This window comes from Cygnus olor, chromosome 6 (genome assembly GCF_009769625.2).
Source record: "Cygnus olor isolate bCygOlo1 chromosome 6, bCygOlo1.pri.v2, whole genome shotgun sequence".
Classification (NCBI taxonomy): Eukaryota; Metazoa; Chordata; class Aves; order Anseriformes; family Anatidae; genus Cygnus; species Cygnus olor.
In genome coordinates, this window is record NC_049174.1 from 5,469,119 (window position 1) to 5,486,206 (window position 17,088).

The 17,088-nt window shown below is 38.0% G+C and overlaps 1 protein-coding gene across 2 annotated transcripts; it reads right to left on the minus strand.

The window, feature by feature from the left end:
• Positions 1-3,283: 3,283 nt before the first annotated feature.
• On the minus strand, positions 3,284-15,386 carry ZC3H15 (zinc finger CCCH-type containing 15). Of its 2 annotated transcripts, XM_040561598.1 has the most exons (11): positions 15,135-15,378; positions 13,063-13,164; positions 10,569-10,680; positions 9,526-9,678; positions 8,335-8,426; positions 7,465-7,647; positions 6,629-6,775; positions 6,367-6,471; positions 5,961-6,087; positions 5,017-5,224; positions 3,284-3,559 (listed from the first exon to the last, which is right to left on the minus strand). In XM_040561598.1, exons 1-10 carry the CDS (start codon positions 15,210-15,212, stop codon positions 5,031-5,033), a joined length of 1,293 nt encoding a protein of 430 aa, XP_040417532.1. In that variant the 5' UTR covers positions 15,213-15,378; the 3' UTR covers positions 3,284-3,559; positions 5,017-5,030. The 2 variants fall into 2 exon arrangements, with proteins under 2 accessions (XP_040417532.1, XP_040417530.1); XM_040561596.1 differs by lacking the exon at positions 3,284-3,559 and having other exon boundaries at positions 4,424-5,224; positions 15,135-15,386.
• Positions 15,387-17,088: the final 1,702 nt, after the last annotated feature.

Consider the following 17,088-nt stretch of genomic DNA (forward strand, 5'->3'; position numbering starts at 1 on the left):
TAAAGAGCACATTTAAAAGATTTTTCCTTTTTTACCATGTATGGGTTCTTGTTTCACTTCTTCCTGCTTCCCATACGTGCAAAGAATGTGCATCCATCTATTTATAGCAAATATTCTGTCAAACTAACTTGATGTTTCCTGTGTGGAAGACACTGGGGAACATAAAACGTAAAATTGCTATTTATAGAATCCAGACTTTCTGTATTGACAGCAAGAAGATTGAAGAGACCACCGTAGGGGTGATACTACTGACTCAAAGCACAGTTTTCGACACCCACTAACTTCCTAGTCAAGAAAAAAGGTGACAAAAGTGAGGTAACCATGGCTAAATCAACTCCTTTCGATCCCTTATAGCTTATTCTCTCTCATCGCTTTGACTCATCTGACATGTTTACCAAGATCACATCTTTGCTGTGTCCCCTCTGACCCCTCTCTCCGCTTGTAAACCAAGCCCCGGAGCTGCCCCAGGAGAGAACACCGCTGGGCACTGCGGAGCCTCGGATGCCGCCTGCTCTAACACAGCCAGCTGGCTCGCACAGCAGTCCCACCAAGAGAGGTCAGTTAGCAAAGCCTCTGGTGGAAGGAAGAGAAGACGCAAAAGAAGGTGATGAATAGGGCAGATTAAAAGTTTCCTGTCTAGAAATGTCACTATTATCTCATTTGTGCCTGAGACTTTAAGGAAGCATTAAGTTGAAACCATGGAACTGTAAGTGGATATGAAATCACCATTTAAAAAAAATTATTTTAAGTCTACTGTTCCCTAACCATGACACCTAAAGTACTTGAAACATTAAACTTTTCCAGGATTAGTAGAAAACTGATAGAGAGTTTATGACAGACTTGTATTATCTTGTAGACACCCAAATACAGTAATGTCCTAGAGACATTCTTTAAATGCAGCATCCAGAGCACAACAGTGACAGCCCCAGGGTCAGGATGTAAACTAAGGAATTAAGCAGAAATGGAGATCAAACATGAACAGGACCAGAAGTCTCCTGGAACAGCAAACCTGTTACTTTTTATTAGGGGTCAGACTTTAGCTGGTTTTCAACTGGTTTTACAACTACAAAAAATGCTCTAAAAAGCTATCACACACAGACAATACAGTTTCATTCCAACACAGGTCCAGTGATGTAGCATTGGTAGAACAGATTTCCCTCATGGCTTACGGTACAAAGATTATGATTTTGCCTTGTCAACTTTGTACTAGAACAATTTGCTCATCTTTGCCCTTCAGGAATGTTTTGCATCTTCCCGTGTGTTTTTATAGCAATTTAACAGTTTCTAAAAGGCTAGTTGTAATACTTGGTTTTCCATTCTATCTTCCTCGAATTTAGGAGCTCATCTCATACTTTTAAGTCTGATTGAGTACACTTGCATGCCAACCTTTCTCAAGTGTATTACACTGCTGAAGAGTTTTCAATCACAAACGTAAAATAAAGATTACTGAAGTCCCTTTCACTAAACAAATGGAATGCTGGTACTTATAATCGAAAGGAGTGATTATTTTCACCATTCATTTTAATAGCGTGCTATGAAGGAACCCATTGTGTTCAAATATTAGGGCTATAACATCATAAATGAATAAAACATCTTGGCCTTACTGCTAACACCAGCAACACCCACTCTCTGTAAAAAGACAGAGCATCTATTGAAAGGCAAAAAAATAGAAGTGACAGAACTAAGCCAAGGTCACTTCTAAGTCTCTAATACCAGCATGCAGGAAAAGAGAAAGGTGATTTGCAGATATCACTACAAAAAGCACTTAATGGGATTATAGATACATAAAACACATCCGGTACATAACCAGGAGCAAAGACTATTTACTTCATTAAGGATTTTGCTGATTAAGGCCCATTCGTAGCAAAAACTTGAGCACCATAAAGAGGTAGAGTTTCTAATTCTGTTTAAAAAAAAAATGTTGCTAGCTTGGAAACTCAGTAGGAGTTTGTGTTCTTCAAAACTGAAATATACCAGAAACTACCTTTTTTTTTTTTTTTTTTAATTAAATATCCACTTACTCTGCTTGGCATCAAGTCAAAACAAAGCAAGACATAGGATATTGTTTCCGCCAAGCATTTTCCCCAAGAGAACTAACAACACAAGCTAATACGAGTCATGTTCCAAACAAGACGTAGAAGAGAGCTGTTGGCATTCTAAGAGATGCGAAATATGTATAGAGATTCAAGGGGGAGAAGAAGGCACATACTGTAAACAGAAAGCCACTGAGGGACACAAAGTACAACTGGGTTGAGGAAATGGTCTAGACAGAAAAAGGAGACTATGTATGACTGCTGAGAAGTGTATGGGCTCGCCCTGTTCTTGTCTCTTTCTAGTCCATGTGCCTGCTTTTTGGAGCGATAAGCAGTCTCCCTGTCTGATACAGTACCAATGCTGTTAAAAGTTTCTTGCTATTCCTTTGGCCTTCCCAGGTCTCAGTTTTCCAGTGATCTTACTCTTTTTGATGTTATTCAGGGGGTATTTCTCCTGAGATATTTAGGTGAATATATATATGAGATATATTTACATATGAGCAATTTCATTCTCTCAACTTAGGGCTGTAATAATTTCACTGTGAGGTAAACAAAGATCTAACCTTGTCAGATTTTTGCTTTAGTCAGTCACCCCTAGAGTTTCAGCAAGTTATTCCAAAGCAACACATGGAACAACAAATACTGCTCATGAAGCTTCCAAGTATGGTTTTTGCAAGAAAAACAAGTATAAAAATATTTCAGTTTGCGTAGCTTATTATAGTTGGGTGATTTTTTTTTCTCCTTAAGGCACAAACATTACGAAATAGCTTGAAATCAGCATTCAAGATGTCTGATTTATACTTCCACACTCATTCTACGCATCTGACTAAAGAATTGCAAAAGTATTCATAAAATACACTAATTTGTATGTGCAAGTTCTTTCTATATAATCTATTTGTGAAATGAAAATCTAATATTTACAGTACTGAATCACCACAAAAAGTACCACTACTTAATCCAAAGTTTATCAATATTAACACCTCCCCCCGCCCCTTCATAAAAAACAGTTGAGGAATGTCGTCCAGTAAGAAATATTAACATGAAATACCTCCTGCCCATGAAAGTAACTTTTTCTTCAACTCATGGATATTCAGCGTATTTAAATAGTATAGAAGGCCACTGTCCTAATGTTTAACACAGTTGTGAAGACCTAAGATTTTTAGATCAGTGAAACAGATCAGCATAACAGAAATCACTATTACACACAAAATACCAGCCTCCAAGACAAAAATCATTTTTGTCCTTAATAATGATTAAATTACTTTTATTCCCATTTAAAATATACAACTCTGAAAAATTATGCATCATACATTCAAATATGAATTGCATTCTAAGTGTCCTGATATCCAGGTATCCTGTCGCTGGCCAGTGTAATACAATAATCTCTCAACACTTTACTTATGGCCACAGGAGAAAATTCTCCAGAAATAAATGTTTATTATCTGATATTGCAGCTTCTCCTTAAACACTTACAGTTACAAATCAATTTCAGTAGGTCTCTGCTTCCTAAACACTGCTTCTTGTTCCTGTAAGAAAAAAAATCCACAAAGATCCCCAAAAGGGCAAAAAAAATCAGCTATTTTCGAAATAGCATTAATAAGAGTTGATTCAGCAGTGTCAAAAATAACCATTAAAGCTAGTATTACCACTCAAAAGCGGTTCAAGTAAGCTCACTAACAATGCCATGAACCTTAACAGTCTTTAGGAAGTAACTTGAAAACTTTAGAAAAACATTGCTATAAACAGTATCATTAGAACCGCAGTACTGTTATACACACTTAGTACCATGGCAATGAGGCATAACCTATGGCCCCCCTGAAAAAGCACTGCTACAGGAAAGTCCTTATGGTAAGGTTTTGATAAATTTTCAAAGGGCATATTGACTTATTTAAACCTGAATAACTGCCCCCTGCAGGGTACACAATGAAATCCACTGCTCCACTTTGAGGTGAGCGTTATTACTGCACAATTTGGTGTTATTTATAGAACACCAATGATCTGACAGGCATTTGTTAGACCATAACCTCCCTGCTGCTCTGCAGAGCTCCCAGTCTTAACTAACATACAAACACAGCGAGGAAAGCATGAGCCGGAAACTGCAGCAAGTGTCGTATGGTGTATTAAAACTGTTAATGGATAGGTAGGAGAGCAGAACAGGAGGAGGGAAAAAAAAGTCACTTTTTAAATCTGTAAGTTTGCTCAATTTTACAGGCTGCACAATGTGTAGAAAAAAATCTAATTGCAATTAGCACTGATTTAACTTAAGCCAACATCTGCATTACTGTATCAGGACTGGAGATAAAGTGTTTATCAGTGTATTAAAAAATGAAGTTAACAGTTTGCTGTCATACCCTCACTTAAGAGAGAAAAATCAACACGGGTCTTTTAAAGTTGATAATTTTTATTTACAGTTTTGTTGGCAAAAGGCGGTGGGAAAGTTTAAAACATTTTAAACGGAGGGCACCGTATCGCTGTACTGTATGATATATCAGTTCACAATCTGTATCCTCAGCATCCAGCTGATCAAGTAAAGCTAATCAGAACTTCAAGAAGCATAATCTGCATCAGCTCCATTAGTATACTGCCTAAAAATACTTCAGGCAGTTTCTAAATCAATACAATCGCTATTAAAAATGAAGTTCTGGTAAAGAACGTTCCCTTTGATTTCATACTGTACCTGGTATCAACATGCCCACTTACACTTGCACACTGGCAAAGCAGTTACACTTCCTACTTTCAGTTGAAATATACCATCTAATTTTCTGCAAATTCAGCTGTCAGGTAATTACGAATTACTCTGAATATTTTACTGTGATCATAGTCAAGATTGGAGTAGATGAGATTGAAAGAAAATACTCCTGGTATATCACGTGCCCATCAGAATCAGCTGGGTAACGATAAACATCCTGTTTAAGAATTCTATTCAAAAGGGAGAAAAAAATGTAGTCAGTTTTCACTTTGTCACATAGATTTTAATCTGCACCTGAGCTTTTTAATTCATTCTTCTAAATCAAGAGTGTTTAGTTCTTCTTCTAGTTCATCCAAGTCCTCGCCAGTAAAAAGATTTTCATCAACTGGAACTGCATCAATTACTCCATTTTCCAACTCCCCATCTCCATCATTATCTTCCTCTAAATTGTTTTGCTCACTGCTGTTTATCTCACCGCCAGAAGCTTCACTTAATTTATTATCTGAAAATAACAAAAATATTGATTTTACACATGTCAATGTCAAAAATTTCTTAATCACTCGTTCACAATCCTACTAAAGAGGCTCTGAAATTTTTGAAATCATCACTTCTTTATATGGTTTCAATTTACATATGTGAACTTCTATAAGGCTAAACTGCATGTATCCAATTAATACACAGGCTTGGATCATTAATTAGAACAGGTTGAAAAAAACAAACTCAAATACTAACTACTATTTCTGTAACTGGGTGAAACAATGAGTTACTCGCAATTCAACATCTGCACTTTGAAGACTCAGGTTAACCTTAAAAATTGGGGTATGCATTCCACAAGTGCAGACAGATAAAGTCTTTACTTGAAGAAATTACAAGTTAATCTAAGATAGATAGAAAAATATTAAGAGAAGCTTGGATTTTTTTGATATTATTCATTTGGTTGTTTACTAAATATGAAAAGAAGGGGGAATTGCCCAAATAAACAGGTGTTGCATGGATTTTCTTAAAGTGGCTAAACACACTACCTTTTATTTAAAGTTGAATTTCAGAAAAATGTGAAGTGTATAGCATTTGCTAGAAGCAGTACCTTTAGTAATGACAAACGCCATGATCATATTTTTTTAATTAAATAAAATAACAAATGATGCTTTTTGGAGAATCAAGAACTCATTTCTACCTGCTTTTTGGGAAGCATTTAACAACTCATTCCCTTAAAAGTGACGCCTAAATAATGAACTTACCATCTCTTTCTATTGAAGTGTATGTGCTGAATCGCTCAGGACTAGCCACAGTAATACCAGTCTCATCGACAGCCTTCGGGACATACAGGCTCAAATCTACATCATTTATGCACACGGGATCTTCCACCTGAAAAGTACACCAAGATGCTCTCTATAAATGACGCTTCCACAGAAATTCTAATTTCAGTGGTTTTTCTACATATTTTTTCATCTTCCTTTTGACACCAGAACTGAGAAAATATATTCTGTAGCAGTGTTCAATTATGAACACAGTGCAGTTAATATGCTGGAAGAGTTGCACTCTCAAATTAAGTTTTACTAAGCTCTCCAAAAAAACTTACAAAGCTTGCATGTAAATTGCAATATTGTAACTTGAAATATTATTTGAGTTACCAGTGTTCTTTACCTCATCATCTTCTCCTGTTCCTTGAGTATAGCGGGTATCATCTGCTTCTTCATCGTCTGCATCAACCAACTCCGGTCGGAACTCAAACACTTCGCGTCCACTAATCTATTAACAGAAAGAAATTTAATTTATCACTTCACAGAATTCTAACTGCCATTAAGGAAAATGAAAGAAAAAAACAAAACAATTCCAAGGCAGCTACCTTAATGCAAAACTCATTTACTCTTTCTTCTTATATTAAGAATTGAAGTGTAGAACGTACCACCAATGCTTTGCCAGCTTTAAAGTCTGCTTTCCTCCTTTCCATATCTTGCTCAGCCTTATCAATTTTTTCTTGTCTTTTTCTTCTCTTCCATGCAATGAAACACTCTAAAGTGATTTTGGTAACATTTGGTCCTAAGGCAGCACGCTGTCAAGTAAAAAGACTGATTAATGGTAGAAATTGTTTCCAAGGGCTATATATCAAATTAAAGATTTAATTACTCTTTTCCAGAATCTAATTAAAAACATTTCTTTCTAATTCCTTCTGCACTCTTACCACTGTTAAACATGCCCCATCAACATAAAGTTTGACTCCACGCACGATTTTCCAGTTAGTGAGATGAGTTGACATGAAAGTTAACACGAAAAGTGTAAGAGGAAAGAAACCAACGGCATTAGTTTAGGTTCTCCTCAAACTGACACTGACAGGCAACAGTGCCAGAAGCAGAGCTGAAACGTCTTTAGGAGGCACTGTTCTTAGTGTTGCTTCCGCATGACTGAGTTATGTGACAACCAAGAAAGCAGTGAACTGGGGATGAGGAAGGCCCATAGAAGCAGTTGTAACAGATAAAAAGAGAAATAGCAAGAAAGAGAAAGCCCCTAAAACAGAATTAGGGATATCCACCCTAACAGTAAATATTCAGACCTAATTTAGAAAATTACTTACTGAAATAAAAAACATGAGTTAATTGCTACGTGTCCCTCACCCTAGCCCACAGAGCCTATAAAACCATTTTATACTTTTCAATTATTCATTAGGAAGTTATTTAAATTTTATCTTCTTTTCAGTATAATGAAAACAAACACCACCAACAGGTACCTTGTTGACAACTTTACCTCTTTTTCTATTAGATCTTCTAAGGAAATTTCATCTTGCTTTTCCTCCTTCTTTTTGTCTTTTTTTAATACAAAACCTGGAGGGAGCGCATGGCGATACATACAATTGTCTCCGCCACCCGGACAGACCCAAAACCATCCATATTTGTTGTTTTCAATAGCATCAAGAAAATATTTGCAGACCTGCATAAAACAAAGGTCACTAGCACTGCATTCTCTTTTCATCCCCGTTTATACTAGTATAGCTACTACATAAGTACAGTAAATCAGCCATGTGTGCTCAAAACTGAAGATAAGAAACATGTGAAATGCACTGCTATTAAAAAGGGTAGACAAAGGAAGTGCAGGTAATTATCTAAAACTAATCAGGTATTCCAATGGCTTTTTTCCCTTGTTATCAATCAATCTCAGAAAGACAGGATGACTCAGAAGACTGGCAACTGGGTACTTTGTAAACCGAGCAGCACATGTAAAAGCATGCTAACAGTCTTTCTATTCCAGCCCACCAACACCAGTGTACTTTTAATCAAAATAAATGTAACCAGCCTCAGATGTTACATGTTCCAGCTCATGATCCTGAGGTAAAGATAGACCATTCTGGAACTTTTCACAAGCAATTCGTAACACAAACACCAAAGTTTAATTTTTGCAAATGTAGGAAGAATCAATAGAATATGTAATTATTTGGTATTGAAAATAAGGTGAAGTAGTTCCAAAGAACAACAGAAAGGTATCATACCATTTAGTGCACAAACTAAAGAATACTCTTCAAGTCAGAGATCAGGAACTACAAATGACTGAACTAGCTTTTCTCTGCTGCTAAATAACACATACTACAACTCAATGAAAAAAAAGGACAAAAAGACATACTATTTGAGTTTTGGGTTTTTTCTTTTCCGCCTCACCATGCTTCTTGTTCACCACCTCTTCTAGCTTCTTCTCATCCCAGTTATCCATTGTATCTAGAATAAGACAACAGGTCATTTCACAAATGTGACAAACACTAAGTAGCACTGTCCTGTTGCTTTTCTCCTGAATAACAGCTTTAATAAGTAATTCTTACATTTTAGTTAATCTACAGAATGGGAAATAAATTCAGACTTCTGTAGTGAACTTGTCAGACTTTCCTATGATGCTCACAAGACCTTTTCCTCAAAAACCTTAGAAGCTTGTCTTTTGACATGCATAAAGTGTGTTTCAGTTAAAGACTAAGAAACATGTCATTCCCTTTGTACATTACCTGGAATAGAAAAGGGGAGAGAAGAACAAGATGACGGAATAAAAGAGAAGGCTGGACGCTAATGTCCAGAAGAACAGACAACATAACTTAAGGATTTAAAGGGATCATACCAAATTTTCAGTGTTAAAAAAACGTGCCATCAAAAGAAGCAAGATTATTAATAGCAACAGTAGGACAGTAGCATCTACAGGATCCAATCACACTCATGTAGGAAGACAGAAGCTAGAATTTGCATAGGGTCAGAGACCTGATCTGTTGTGGAAAACCAGAATAATTTATTTTAATATAAGATCCCTAACCCTTGCTAAGGCAAAGTAAAAGCCAGAGTACTTTGCCAGCAAATGATTTGGGAAAAGGAAATGAAAACTCAGAAAAAAATCGCAAGCATCTTGAATTTAAAAACCGCATACAACTGGCAAACACTAGAAACAGTTCTGTCAGCTATGGTTGCTCATTACACTTGCTCCTTATGCACTCGCATTTTGGAGAACTTACACAAAATTAGCAACTACAATAAAGATCAAACACCATACAAACTGCTACTTGTATAACATAACACTTCACATAACAGAGTTTAAAATACACCATCCAAGACCGTTATGTAATACTTTTTCAAAATATCTTCTAAAAAAATACTTCCGAGACAGTTTTTAAAATCATGTTTCACTGTTCTTCCTTTCAAACAGCAGTACGGGTTGCCTTGGTCTTCAGCCAGGTTCTTCAGGATCATATAACACAACACAACTCGTTTAATCTTAAAAATCCAATGCAAAATCAGAATAGCCATCTTTTATCTATCATTTTATAGAAGCATTATATACCTTTTTCAAGGTCTTCATCTCTTGCATCAATGTAGACACTTCGTTTTTCACACTTCCTTTCCAAAGACAAATCATGAGAAAACTTGCACTTGTCTCCTTTAGTGCACTGCCCTTGCTTGAAGAAAGCACAAACTACAGATTTGGGATCAGCACCTGGGTGAAGAAAATTGTCATATTTTAATAATTTTTATAAGCAAAACACTAATCTGGAGCAAAAGCTACATCTTAAAAGTTCTGACACATAATGTCTAGGATTCCATCTTCAGGATCTGCATAGAATGAAAACACGTTGTTTAACATTAAAGTTATTTCATGTGGAGTTCATCACCTCTCCTTCCTTCCTTCAAGAAGATAAAAGTGTCATTATAGTTCATACAGCGGGATATTTGCACTGAATTTCAAAGCTGACATTTGACTATTTAAATAACTATGGTAGAAGCATGTGCCTGAACAAACTATTCGTATAGTAGATATCACTCCATGCAAATTCTTCCCTGTACAACAAACTGTTTTTGCCTCTAATACATGTCAAAGCATCTTTTCAATGTCAACGTTTCTGTAACATAATCAGTAACATGCTATAATAAATTATATTAACCAAATCCACACCCGTTCAGATCATTTATTTTCTTTTATAATTTATAAAGAAATCAGGTGGCTGGTCATGGCCTCCAAAATAAACATGTTGTTACAATATGAACTATTCAACCACTAACTACAGTTTTGAAGTAAATACCATCACACTGACATAATTATTTGACCACCAGGAAGTAAGAAATGAAAGGCAGTAGAAACATATCTACTGGACAAGTATTTACAGCTTTCCTGTCAATATCAATATAGCCTTCAGTATTCTAAAGATCCAGTAACCCCACAGGAGTTCCTAATAAAATGCCAAGCAGTTACAGACAAAATACTCCATACACTATATAAAGAAAGAAATGACCTATCTACTTGCCAGTGAGCTGGCATTTTTAGCAGGTTATTTTACCTGAAGTAAACATGTGAAAACAGAACATAAGGGAAGTTTCAGTTACTCATACCTTTGCTAATTTTCTGTGCAGCAACCACGGGCTTGAAGAGTTCATTTAATTCTTGTAATTCTTTTTTCTTATCTTCTTTCTTTAATTTCTTTTCACTTTCTGTTTGAGCAGCCTACAATGACCCCAATTTGAAATTATTAATAGAAAATTAGAATGCCATTACTCACTTTATATGAATGGTAAATTAAAATAGCACAGCAAATCATTCTCAATTAGCAAGGGAGGGGAGTGCAGACAGAGAGCCTGTTTCTTCATTTCTCAGAACTCCTGCCCTTTTATGAACTGGGAACGCCATCTAGTGGCAGTGACATTTCAAACACAAAACACTTCAAACAGAACCTGTCAAAGGTCTGAGATGCTGGTACTACTGGATGGCATGCTGCTACCTCTATTCCACCTTTACCAGCTAGTAAAATCAAGTGCAAGATGGACAATGAGGAAAGGAAAAGTTAGCTGCTCTTTTGTGATGCTTTAGCAGTGCAACTAATCTGTCCAGGTACTTCAAGATCCATGCAAAAAGCTTCTCTTCTCATTTGTATCCCATGTGCTATTTTATTCTTGTCACATATACCAGTAGCATATCCATGTATTTGTCTGTAGAAGTAGACAACTGCTTTTGGAACACTATTTGTTTAAACCTATATGAACTCAACAAATCAGTGTTTCAACAATACACAGTAATTTCTAAGCAAGAACATATTTTTATTAATTTAAGGTTTTAGAGGTACTCGGGGGGGTAGGACTAAAAACCAAGTTCATCTAGGAAAGGAAAGGTTTGTGTAAAACACAAAAAAGTTGTCTCTGCCCTACCCTTTTCTGGATAAGCCAGAAAAGGCTTGTATCTAGTACCAGACTGGTACAGAAGGATGAAGACAGATGAAAAAGGACACATCAGAAACACAGCACAATTAGCTGATTTGACTCATCCTTAAGAGAAGCTAGTGGGACTCCAACACAACTGAACAAATATTTGGGGTACGTTATTGGTAAAACACAGTGTAATATTAAAAAGCTTTGTTTTCAAGATCAATTTGGTAACAAAGTGCCAAACTGTTTATAGAATTGGTTTATTTAGTCCACTTACTGAATACTGTTCTACTGCAAATTCCCAAATCCTATTTTACATAGCATGAAGGCCCACACACAAGTACAAAACAAAAGATCTGATTAAAAAAAAAAAAGAACAGAGTTCAAGAAAGCTTTTGATTCACCCTAGGATTCCAGAAGCATAAAGATGAAGAGAGTTGATTTGGTTTTTAAATCTTGACAGATTTAAATACTGAAAAGTATTTTACAAGATGAGACAGGTATAAACTGTCCTGAAACTAGCTTCTAACATTAGAATTCACCAGTTAATAGCTAAGAGTATTTGAAAAACAAATTATTTTTGACTCATTAATAATATTAATTATTAATTAATAATAATTTTTGACTGATATAGTATTGTTGTAACTGCTACAGGATTCAGGGACTTGAGATAGAAATTTCAGAAGGACTGCTTGAGTAACATCCATGTTTTCAAAGTGACATCAAATAATCCTTACCACTTCAAGAAGTTTACGTCATGACATGAGCATCAAGTTTAAAGTTGTATTTGACATTTATTAGATTATCCTAATGTTATGTAAGGAATTTAGCACCATGACATCACGAGGTTAGCTGACGCAAAAGTCATTATTCTGTAGGCTTATTCATATAACAGGAAGCTGCATGAATACCTAGCAGCTAACTTCTCTAGCACTGTAGCAGCGAGACCTGGCTTGCATCCATTAGAATATTTCTGTGAAATCTGTGCTTTCTGACTAAGCAAAACATTATAACTCAGCCACATCACATTTTACTTCACGGTACAAAACAAGAGCAAAGCAGTAGTGGCAGTGGCTCCAAATTTCAGTTTCTCTGACCAGTTTATCAAGCAGACATGTAATTGTTAGACTGGTTTCCACTTGAAATTATAGTAAGTACTTCCACGGGTAGAACAACAAGCACACGAGAGTCTGTAACTGTTTCAAACTTTACCCCAATGCCCAATTTAATACGAATTATTTTTATTTTTCATGGTTTGCTATTTCTTAGATTAGGTGAGAATCAAAAAAAGAGAAAGAAAGAATACATAACTGCACTTTTGCTGATTGTCAGTTTGCTACAATTACTTTCAGGTATGCCTTAAACTCGAAAGTGCTAATATTGGAACACTACGTGTATAGATGCCCTCATCACTTCAGTGTGTTGTTTTTTTTCTTTCCATAAAGAAAAAAACACTCATAGCCTGTATTAGCTGAGCTGTGAGTACCTGCGTAAAGACAGACAAGCTTTGCAAAGAGACTAGTCAAAAGGTGGTGTTTTAAACATGACTAGTTACATCTGTGCTTGTCACAATACATTAGGTAACATTTAAACTTGTTTTCTACTCGAGTGTTCTGTGACAATCAATACGTACAGTAAAGATGATTTCACTACCCAGTAGGAAAAGCGTTACAGATGCAATGCTTACCTGGCGTGGATTTTGCTGACCAAATTTAACCTGGTGAGTCACAGCCTTGATAAATTTCTGTTGTTTTGCACCTTTTTTGTTCTTTAAGCCAAAGGTTTTGTCCTAAAAGTCAAAAGATGAGCACAAATTATTTAAGATTAACCAACTGTTAGAACAAATTTAAGTTGTTACCAAAAAAAACCCACCAACATAACAAAACCATTGCCAGTCCTCTCAGGTTGTCATTTAAACACAAATATTTCATCTAGCAACATGACCAGTCCAAGAAACAAGATGGACAGTATTCCCCATTCCTACAATTTTAAAATTTGCTTTTCCAAAGACAGTACTAAATGCTGCTACTTTGTGAGCTATTGTTTTTCTCCCCAGACCCACTCATGTCCAAATATTACTGCAAGTGTTTGCACGCAGTGTTTTAAGACTCCTCAAGACAAATAGGCAAGATCTTTTTGGTTACAACCCAAGCTACATCTGGAAAAAAAAAAAAGAAAACTGAATAGTCATAAACACTGTTTTTTCCTTCTATCTGCTTGAAACCACTTACTATTTCCCTCTTCAAGTATTCATACATAAATCTTCGATCTTCATGTCATGCAGGTCAACGCTACCGCATTAAACATTTTCCTCTTTTTTCCCCAGTATTTTGTAAGCATTTCATTTTCTAACAGTACTGATTTAGTTAAATGCTTCCCCCACATCAAGTCCAGACAGGTGTCTGTATATCCTAAACTCCGATGCAATAAGCTGCTGTTTACACTGCCTGAGCCAATTCTTCCTCCACATCTTCAGTTTTATTGCTAGAGACAAGTTTCTATACCAAACCTATTAAAGTTTTCATTAAAAGAAAAAGGATGGCTCCATTTCACATATGTATCTGAAACAGAAATTGTTCTCTGTAACTGAAATACCCACATTTAAAATCTATCTGTGCCTTTGATTTGATAGCTTCCCCCCCTCTGGAACAAATAACAGATGTTCATCCAGTGATACTAGCTTAGTTCAAACACACCTTTGGAAATCCTACCAATAAAGAAATGTATTGCAAAAAGAAAACCATAGAAGAAACAGTTCCCCAGTGACCCTGTTTTCATTTACATTGTATCACCTATTGACAGCAACTACAGCTAGGCCTCTGTTACTTTACACTAGTTTGAGTGCTCTGTAATGTGTCAAATTTATTTAGGAGAAACACCAAAATTCACACATTTGATTTCTGTGGCAAACGTCACATGCAGTATCTGTATTCTGTTCATCAGAATCAGGTAACGCAGTGATTATTAACAATGATATAAGTGTTTTGCCTTTCAGCCACAGGTTTTTTTTTTTTTTTTTTTTTTTTTTTTTTGTAGAAAGGAAAATTTTTCTACATAGCTGGACTCAGCAAGAACATCAGAAACACCAAAGCCCACAGTAACAGAGTCTAATCTTAAGTTTCCAAATGAAAAACACACAAACAATATTCTGCAACACTAGGTTTAAAGCACTTGTTTTACACACACCTCCTGCCTCACTAGCTGTCTTGCCAACAAATGCAGGCAAACATTTAGTTTTGCATAACCACTCTCCCCTTCTACTCTCAGCTTAATTTTTTGGATTGTATTTGCATGACTACACTAATAACACACACAAACAGCCCTATTGCTTTTTTAAAAGTCTGGTTTTACCTAGGAACCAAACAGCAGAAATTTAAACAGAATACGAGATACTACCGGTTAGTCCGCAGGTAATTTTGCATTTAGCCTCTATGAAAGATTTTGCGAACGATGCCTCCTTGGGCACACAGATCAAGCTGTACGCAGAAAACCAGAGCTGCCTTTCGGATGGGGTGGGGAACGCCAACCCACCCCCTGGAGGGCTGGGCTCGGGGAGCACGGAGACGGGGGGGATAGGGAGGCTTGAGTACAGCGCTCCTATCCGGGCCCCCTCGGTGCCAGAGCAGCTCCGGGCACAACGCGCCCGGCTGGGAACCGAAGGCGGTACCGGGGGGCGGCAGGCAGCAACATGACAGCCCCACAAACCTCCCCCAAACGCGGCGCTCTCGGGGCCCGGCGGCGGGCCTGAGCCGGCCTCACCTCGATAATCTTCTCCTTCTTCTTCTGGTCCGCTTTCTTGCTGCCCCCCGCCGGCTGCTGCTGCTTCTTGGGGGGCATGGCGGGCAGAGGGAGCGGCTCAGCTGCCGCTGCGGGCGGGCAGGGAAGGAGGCGGCAGGGAGCGGAAGGAGGCGGAGGCAGGGACGGGACGGGACGCGCGGCCCGCCTGGGACAGCGCCGCCGCCGCCGCCGCCGCCGCCGGGGAGGCCGCACCGGAAGGCGGCAGGGCCGCGGGGCAGCCTGGGAAGGCAGCGCCCGGTGCGTCCCGGCAGGCAGCGCACCGCCAGGCGGGGAGGTGCCAACTGCCCCGGCCCGCTGAGGGGTGGCCGCCATTTTGGGCAGTGGGGAGATCCCCTCAGGCAGCCTCCCGCAGCCTGTGTGAGGGCGAAGCGAGGCCGTGCTGCCAGAGAGGAGAGCTGGGGGAGCTTGCCCGCACTCTGACCGCAGCTGGATGTGATCCAGCTAGTGCTTGCTGTGCTGCTCGCCCTCACGGAGCACTCGAGTGCCGAACTGCTGTGTGCTCGTGGGGAAATACGTCTTGTGGAGATGAAACATGATAGTGTGTTGGTGCATGTTGATACCTTCTGCTGCTATCTGCCACATGAAAGAAAATAACTGCTCTGAGAGTGCTTTCCCACTTAGTAACAGCAGCAGTTTCCATACTATCAGTATGTTAGACAACCTACAAGCTAGGCAATCACAAATCAGAGAGAAAAACACTCTCCCAGCCTACTTCAACTTTCAAGTAGTACCTAAACCTCACGTCAGCCACTCCCCACAACTCCGTGTTTTTTTCTGAAGACTGCCCCAAAAACTGTGGTACTGAATTTTACGAATTTTCAGTGCATTGAAACCCAGTTGCTAGGGCTTAAAGGGAAAGAATGTGCTACTGCAAAGAGCTTAGTTTGAGCATTAGCTACTCAGGGGAACTCTACTAAATAAACTATCACTTGTAAATAAGGAGTCTTTGACTGCAGAAGGTAGGCTGTACCTCAGTGCAGTCGACCTGGGTCAGGTTTTAGCATGTAAAACAGTAGCAGCCTGCCCGGGAGAAGATAAACTTTTAGTTCATCTTCTTACCAAGTGCCAAGGCTGGATATGGGTTCCTCCAAGAATGACACATCTTTCTGTGGAAAGGGTGTAAGAAACCTGAATCAACTCCAGATGTGCATGTAGGTTTACCCTCCTGCACATACATCCTACGGATTTTCATAGCCTTGACACGATTTCTCTCTCAGGCTGTGGCTTGCACACATGTTCTGTGGTCTTGCCTCTAGCATTGTCTTTCATTTGGTTTCATGAGATGGACTTTCACAGCTCTTTCCTTCACACACATGGATGAGTTCTTGCATCAGCAAAAAGTGCAAAGTTTTTGCACTATGGTAGCTGTTTGCAAGTAACTTTTATCTAGAATGACTTAAGATGTTTTGAAAAAAGTGGAACATATAGGGGGCTTTTCAGAATTCATATGTATACTATCCTGAGTTACCAATTTTTGATTTCTGAAAAGCATTGTGATATCAAAATATTATTTGTCGATATCAGATTATAAGGTCCACATGTTTTAGCCACCGTAGCTCAAATTTCCTTTCTCATTTTGACCAAGATGCTTAAGTCTTACTTCAACATCATTTCACTCTTTGCTTAGTGTTTTTTTTTTCTTTCTTTCTCACTAACTTTGGTAGTTTCTGATACATCGTAAATAAAAAAATATTTTAACACCAAAGTATACTTAAAAAATGCAAATTCTCATGGACCTGAGGTAAGACAACAGGCAGTTTTACCAAGAGAGCTGTTCTTACCAGAATTTACACACCTGAAGATCTGCAACATAAGCCATCCTATTATAAGCCATCCTATTAGTTTAAGAAAGGATTCTGATTTTTCAGATTGCTGAGCTAAATAACTACCAGCTATAATACGTCACTGCTTGCAT

Excerpts from the sequence above, each read along its gene's own strand:
- ZC3H15 (XM_040561598.1), bottom strand. The coding sequence starts at position 15,212 with ATGCCCCCCAAGAAGCAGCAGCAGCCGGCGGGGGGCAGCAAGAAAGCG. Across the intron at positions 6,776-7,464 it reads AAGATCTAATAGAAAAAGAG|CGTGCTGCCTTAGGACCAAA; the intron begins GTAAAGTTGTCA and ends TTTACTTGACAG. Across the intron at positions 6,472-6,628 it reads AAGCTGGCAAAGCATTGGTG|ATTAGTGGACGCGAAGTGTT; the intron begins GTACGTTCTACA and ends TTCTGTTAATAG.